The following is an 8247-nucleotide window of genomic DNA, read 5'->3' on the forward strand; positions in this document are numbered from 1 at the left end:
TCCGGTCCAGTTTTTGATAAAATCTAGGACCGAACTGGTATGTACCGGTTTTGTATTTTTCAAAACCGATTACGCACCGGTTACCCTCCTAAACCGGTACTTCCGGTTTTATCGGTTTCCGGTCCGGTCTGGTCCGATTTTTCAATTTTTTTAAAATGTAAATTTCACAATTTGTCATTAAAAATTTGTTTATAAAAAAAAAATTGATTTAAAAAAACTGTTTTATATTTTTATTAATATATTAGACTATATAATAGTATTAATATTAGACTATTGGTATAGTTATAAGTTATATATTAGTATTAGTTATAAACTTTTAGTGATTTAGTATTAACATTTTATGTAATAATTTATAAATTATAATAAGAAATTATTTCATATATGAATATATATGTTATATATAAAATTTCACATAAAAATTTATAATTATACATTATATATAAAACTTATATATATTAATATTTAATATATATAAAATATTTTGTATAAAAATTATATATAAAAATATTATTTTTTATTTTTTTAATCAACCGGTCCGGTCCGGTCCAAAAAATCCCGGAACCGGAACCGGACCAAAACCAGCCGGTTTTTAAACGTAAAAACCGGTTCCGGACCGGACCGGTTCAAAACCGATAAAATCGGTCCGGTCTGGTCTGGTTTTCCGGTTTGAATTTACACCCCTATGGTTACTCTTTCTTACTTGGTACTTCTTTGATTTCATAGCGTAGTAAAAATAACCATTTGTTGCCCGTTCTAACACTGAGGTTGAGTATCCTTCCCTCGCTGATATGACATCTGAAATTTTATGGTTACCCTAGCTTCTGACAGAAATGGGTGTTCTTCAAGCAACCAATTCTCCTATTTAATTGTAGTGTCATGCAGATTGCACACAATGATGTGTTCCACAAGCGTACCAAACATATTGGGATTGATTATCACTTCATCTGCCATCATCTTCAGCACGATGTCCCATAGTTACACTCAGTCCCCTCTGAAGACAATCTTGAGAACATTTTTACGAATTCACATCTACTTGGTCAACTTGGTGATCTTGTTTCTAGACTCCAGTTGACTTCGCCACCAAGAGTTTGATGGGGGATGTTAGTGTGCACTATCAAATCAAATCCAGTGGAGTCCACATTATTTTTATATTTTTTTCTTTGAATTATAAAATATGTTATATGGACAAAAAATATATTAAATCTCAATCCCCCACTGATCGGGCTTAACTGACATTGGTTTCATTAAATTTATCTATAAAATTTGATAAAAAGTACATATTTTCTATAAACCCAAAACCTCCCTAGTTATAACCCCACGTTAGATTAACTATTGTATTAGTCAAAATAATAATATTCTCAATTTATTTTTTTCATATTTTATTATTACACTAACTATATGTTAATTAATAATTTAATTTGATACTTAAATTCTTGTTTCTCAACTTAAATATATTGTGGCTCAAAATTGAGAAATAATAATTTAAGTAAATAAAATAATAGTTATAGAGCGTGTACAATTAGTCATCAAATTTGGATATGAACTTAAATATACTGTAGCTCAAAGTTGAAAATTTTAATGTAAATTGAATTCATTGCATTGATTTTAAATATAAGTTTATTAAATTTTAAAGTTGATACTCATTTGATAAGTCTAATATCAATACTCCCTACATCATAACCACAATATTTTCCAAGTCAGACTTGGGGTTCACCATCCCTAATCGACGTGATTAGGAGATTTATCAAGTTATTTATTTGAATTAAGAAACTATCTTTTAATTATTATTTTAATATTTAATTTGTGTTTATAATCATGTTTAGGAGAAGTCTTCATTTGTCATCTATTAGGTGTTTTACTAATCCATCATTCGACTTTATAGGTAGACTCTTAAACAAATTATTGCTTTTCCTCCCCCCCATCATTACTGCCCCTCTCCCACCTACTTTATTTTTCTCTCTTGCGTTACTTTGGATTATAGAAAAAGAAATGATATTTACAGTCGTGAGTGTGTAACTGTTATTCAGTCATTTTAAAATAAATAAATAAATATAAAATTTATATAAAAATAAATTAATTTTTTAATAATAAATCTTATTATTTTTCAAAACGATTGCATAATATTTACACATTTCATGACTGTATGTAACATTACTCTTATAGAAATAATCGGACACAATTTTCCTTTCGTGGGAAAATTAATCAATTAATCCCAAAGTTTCACTCTTTAACATATTAATTTGGTTTTTTTTTTTCCGAATTGGTCACCGACTTTTTTTCTCCAAAAATCAATAGTAGAAGTGTCCGGACACGTTTTACACTACAAAAAAAATGAAAAAAAAAATATATAATCACTTTTACATATTTATTACGTATTTTATTAATATTATTAATAAAAATAATTATTTTATATTAAAAAAATATACAATTAATCACATTATTAAAATGTACATAAAAGTATATAAAATTGATTATACATAAATTTTTAAATCTAATAATAAATTAAAAAGGAAAAATATATATAACAAGAAAAAATAGTGGGATAGGAGTTAACATTGTACGTACCACTTATTAGAGTTAACGTGGAAGCACTCTTACCACATGCTCTCTCTATTATTTAATATTTATTTAACCTTGGCTGCTTCCGTTGCCGGAGCCTGGCGTCCACACACACATAGAATAGATTTTTAAATACGCTGCCCAGCACTAATTTCGGCGTACATAAACTTTTGTCTTAGGAGAATCGCCCGGTAATTGGGTTTAAAAAATCAAAAGGCATATGCATTAATGGCCATGCAGAAGCTGTTGAGCTATTGGGAAATGTCAAATAAATGGGACAAAAAGTCTGCAAAGCTCGTGGAAGTAAAACTGTACGTGAATTGTTCATTGGTAACTGGTGGTATCCAATGATCGATGTTAAAACTAGATTAAGCTTTTCAATTTGCAAAGGGTATACATTGCTTGCAATTCAAGCAACTTCCTTGCCAAAAATAATATATATATAAAAATTTACAACTTAAGCATCAACCAACCCCCTTATTGCCCTTTTACACAAGAAAAATGCAAACTATCCCTAGAATTGAAAACAATGGATTTGTCTTTATAAATAGACCAAGTACATTACGCACCCTTATGCGCCCTGTATTCAACCAAACAGTTCTGCATATAGGAGTTCATTCCAAGTATCTGGCAGCCCCGGCAGACACCAATGGCTGCAATCAGTGCCACTATGATCGCCACTATATGCCGATGGGTGTGCATCTTTCCGATATTGTGAGAGCGTCGTGACGTCCAAGAAAGAGATTGGCCTCTGTATTCTGCTCAACACTTTGTTCACAACCACCCAAGCCATGGGCGTGCCTGCTGGGTATTTTTGACCAAAAAATGGTTGTGTCTCACCCGAGCATGATTTTGCTGGTTCATCCCAGTCTCTGCCCCTGTTACGTGAACAATAACCCATAGATGAAGGAAATTTAGTTTCACAACTTTCTCATTATACCTCAAACTGAATATAATTAATCCTAATCCAACCCATTTACAATTGGACATAACCTTCAACTGTAATTTGCTAACTTTCCATGAAATTCTTGTCGGATTCCCCAGTTGGATCATATCAAGTCATGTTAGGACTATATCATGTCTGTACTTAAAATACCTCAGAATACTTCATTACTATTCTAGTGTAATGAAAAATTTCTAGTGTAATAAAAAATATAGACATCCCTAAAAAGGAATAACAATAGAAAGATCTGTAATACAAACTAAAAATAAAACCAAAAAATAAACATGTGAGACGTTTGAGGGGTGGGTTTGCATACTCGTAATGGGTGGGAGAAATCCCGAGGAAGAAGACCTTTGTTTTGGAAGCATCAACGTTTAGGTTGACCCATCTACCCCAGGTTGTCATCCCTTTGTAATAAGCAATTATACGGTTCATATCTTTGTACAATGTATTCCCCTCTTGCATGTAATCCCACCTGTAAACAATAGATTAATTACTCAAATTAAACACTATTTAAATGTTAATGGTATAGGGAGAGATCAGATGGATCGTACGGTTGGGTTTTCCCTGTGTGGGTCCACCAATGCCACGTGTTAAAGATCAGCATGTCCATACCCCTCCATGCGTTACCATTCTTTATCGAGTCAAGCTTCAAAACTCGCCGCCCGTTCTCCTCCACAAGATCCACTAGGAATGGCGTGCGGTATAGCAATATCTTAACCCCATAGTCCTGTCCTCAGAGTGCACGAGTTTCATTATTTCATCATCGATAAAATGGTAGCATAATATAATATAATATAATCTGATCCACAAAATAAATTATATATATAATGTCTAATTTTCGGGATGAAGAATATTAATAATATAATCTGAAATCGCATTAAAAGAAAAAGATCGTCAAGTATCATCTATATAATATAAGGTTGGATACTATAGGAAAAAATGGGACCATTGAGAAAATAATTATTGCTACTAAACTAAAGTGGTCCGCATACACTGCAAATCAACCCCCAACATCCCCCACACCCCGCTAAAAAAAAAAAACAAATTTCTGAAAAAAAAGAAGAAAAATAAATAGGGAATTGAAAAAAATGATTGATTATTTATAGGCTCTTGCAGCTGTCCTCTATGTTGCTCATCAAGGTCTGAAATGATTAGAAAAAATAGCTCGTAAAAATTTTATGTGCAGTCAATTTTATGTATTTTTTACACACTCTATTAATGTGATTAGCTGTGTATTAAAAAAAATTGACGCAACCAATCACATCAACAGAGTGTGCAAAGAGTATGTAAAAATAACTGTATGTAGCAAAACTAAAAAACTAGTAACCTTTTATGAAGATAGTTTAGATTTTTATGATGATTGTAATATAGAAGGAGACCAATAAATACATTTCCATTCTTTGTGGTAACTAATATCACTATGTTTTGTTCTTATTATTTCATATTGTTAACAAAATCATATCTGATATCTGGTATACTTTATTTTTTTTCATGATCTTCATTTAATTTTGTAATAATTTTCTATTACTAAAATATATTACAGATGACGACATTTAAAGTCGTGAACAAGGTTGAGTTAATGGCAAGACTTTGGTCCCTCTCTAACATTTACATGTCTAGAGCAGCATATAAATATTGTTATGCCAACTTTTGATCCCACTGCTATAAATTAAAGTTGTGAAATCAAAAGTTGGATGGGGAGGGTTCTCCTATATATATTATACATCCCTCAATACATTTACAAGATCCCAACATTCATGATCAATTGGGTCATCATAGAAAATGATAACGACTATTTCTGATTGAGCTATGTTTATCCCAAAATTTCTGGAAGAGAACAGAAAAGGAACTTGGTTTATTAATTGAAAAAAAAATCGAGAATTCTGTGCTATAAATATGTCATCATATAAATTGAGTGAAATTATTACATTTTTTCAAAACTTTGCCGGTGGAAATAAATTTGTGGGTGGCTCTACCGCCACCACTGTCAGCTGGAGCTACCGTTTATTATATTAATATTTTTTTTTTGTTTTTAACTTTTTTACATATATTTTTTTAATATTTTTTAATATTTTTTAAAAAAAATAAAAAAATCACAATATCATTAAAATATATTTTTTTAATCACTAAATAAAAATAAATAAAAAAATCCTAACAGCAGCCATAGCGATAGAATCCAGCGAAAAGAGTAGCTATTTCCTAAATTTGTGTAAGAGGTTTGCCATAAAGTTATTTGCTGGATTTTGACTAAAAATTTAAAACAAAAAAAGTAGCTTGTCTGGTTTTAACAACCAGTCATTCATTACTTTGATACGAATATCGAGCGGACACTGTCCCACCCACATGGTGAAAAGTTAGAACTCGAGAGGACTCCCATCAACAATCACGCTCCTCTTTTAATGCTTACACTCCACACTCACTCCCCCATTGATAAGATATATGAGCTTCTTTCCTTCACTCTCAAAACAAGATGATCTTCCTTTCAAAAACAAAACAAGATGATCCATATGGTGAATCTATACAGACATGAAGGCTTTAATTTTGCACGTTTTAATCTAAAGAAAAAAACTAAAGAAATACAGAGAGCTGTAACGTCACAGTTCAGTTTTGTATTTTTTTTTTTTAAAAAAAAATCATAAGTAGGAAAAAATGGAAGGACAAAGATGAAAGATTAAAATTCCGAAAGAACTTTACCTTTCTCAAAAGGTAGAGAGAAAGGGAAACAGACGTGCATGCACAATGATTACTTCTAATTCGAACATGGGAAAAAAAGGGTATGATACCCAAGATAAGCAAAAAACAAAGAAATCAGAAACTTCACCTCGAATGTCACTGAAGCCAGCCCCTCTCTCTTGATGTATGATGTCTTAGAGCTTGGCACCCATGCGTGAATCATACAACTAAACGATTCAAACTGATTCAAACTCAGCGAGTCTCCCACGAACATAATCTTCTTCCCCCTCCATTTCTCCAAGAAATTTAGCCCATTAAACCTGTGCCACTTCCATACTCATGAATCACCCATTACATAAAAATTCACATGCATTTTTCCTAAAATACGCAATGTGGTCAACTCAATTAAACACGATCTCAGCTTAAACATGTATTCTTTTGTATGTACAAGTGTATATAAATGAGGAGAATGGTAGAAATGGTACCTGGGCAAGGCACAGGAGAAAGGTTGCCATCTGTATTTGAGGTAGGAGTTATCAGGGCGGCCGTATTTCTGGCAGTTGAATTCTGGATCTACGAAGGGACAGGAAGCGGAAGAGTAGAGAGGGTACGAAGAATCGTAGACCCATTTACCACGGAAAACGTTGCAGTTGCCTGCAAGTTTTCTGGCACTGAAATGGGTAGCATTATGGAAGGAAATGAGGTCCTCCTCAGCTTCCGTTTTGTGGGAAAACAAAAACAGGAAGAGAAATATGAAGGCTCGAAAGAATAGTTGTAAACCCATTTCCTTGGGTTTCAATCGAGACTAGTGTTCAGGCAAAAGGACGAGGAGTGAGGAAAAAGTTGTCTGATGCATGTCATTTTATAATGCATAATAATGCAGAGGGGCATACAGAGAGAGGGAGAGAGACATAGAGGCAGAGATCTATTTGCCATTTGTTTCACTTTTCAGTTATTTTCTGACAGGAGTTGTGAAATCTTTAGATGCATTCTTTTACCTGTTGCGTGTGGGGTTGGATCCAATCCATGCCTTGGAAAATTTTTGGAATCATGATGAGATTTTTGATTCTAAAATAAGGGCAATGATGGGAGACACATCCCCCACCAAGCTGATTTTGTTTTAAAGTTATTTTTCTGGTAGGCTATTCGTAGTGGGGATGTTATTGTGAAGCATATTAGGGGTTTGATCCGTATAGATAAACCCTACTGATTTTGGGGGCAAATGGGGTTTCATGCGTGTGGATATCTTAGAATCAGGCTCCAACTTATTTTAGGGGTTTGATCCGTATAGATAAACTGACTTTACTTTATTTGCGTATTTGTTAATATTAGTATCTTGGGGGTTGGTAGTTTATTATATTTTTGGTCGTGTTTTGGTAATAAGGTTATTTGGGCTTAGCGAAATAATGTAATCAAGGTATTTCTCCGTCAAAAGTGAAGATTTTTGCGATAAAACCTTTGGACAATTTAAATAAAAAAAAATTCAATGCAGAAGGAGATAAAAGTGAGAAAATGTCATCTTTTCCCTACAGGTTTGTTGCATGAATAATTATGTTATTTGCATTTTTTAAGTTTCTGGGAATAATGTCTGACCTGTCCGAGCTCTGTCTCCATTATAAGACACCATTGATGATCTCACAATATCAACCCTATTGATTTTTTTTTTCTTTTTTCTCCTTTGGTATTCAACAGAATCCAAAATCCTCTTTAATACATAGATTATATCTTTATTAGTATAACCACTAGTAATAAGCCCATCTTATTACATTGATCAAATCCATACTCAGCCAGCAAGAATGGACTCAACCAGAGTCCAATTGAGGCAAAATATGGGAATACTAGGAGCATTGCTCTCCATATATAATGCAAAGGAGCATACAAAATAATTCCAATATTTTTTTATTAACGATAAAGGAGATGGTTTCTAACATCCTAAAATCCTCTAATACAAAATTAACTGACATGACTGAAGTACATGCACATTCACTCACTAGATCTCATACGTACCTACGTACCCACGATTGGCATGCTGCATTGAATTGATCGCCGGAGGGCACTTCATGAAATAT

General features: G+C 32.8%; 1 protein-coding gene across 1 annotated transcript; it reads right to left on the reverse strand.

The window, feature by feature from the left end:
- Positions 1 to 2863: 2863 nt before the first annotated feature.
- LOC109000465 (protein trichome birefringence-like 39) lies at positions 2864 to 7100 on the reverse strand. The gene is made up of 5 exons (XM_018977333.2): positions 6664 to 7100; positions 6327 to 6498; positions 4057 to 4232; positions 3819 to 3977; positions 2864 to 3437 (listed from the first exon to the last, which is right to left on the reverse strand). Exons 1-5 carry the CDS (start codon positions 6960 to 6962, stop codon positions 3146 to 3148), a joined length of 1098 nt encoding a protein of 365 aa, XP_018832878.1. The 5' UTR covers positions 6963 to 7100; the 3' UTR covers positions 2864 to 3145.
- Between the last annotated feature and the right edge of the window lie 1147 nt (positions 7101 to 8247).

Source organism: Juglans regia, chromosome 1, assembly GCF_001411555.2.
Source record: "Juglans regia cultivar Chandler chromosome 1, Walnut 2.0, whole genome shotgun sequence".
Taxonomy (NCBI): domain Eukaryota; kingdom Viridiplantae; phylum Streptophyta; class Magnoliopsida; order Fagales; family Juglandaceae; genus Juglans; species Juglans regia.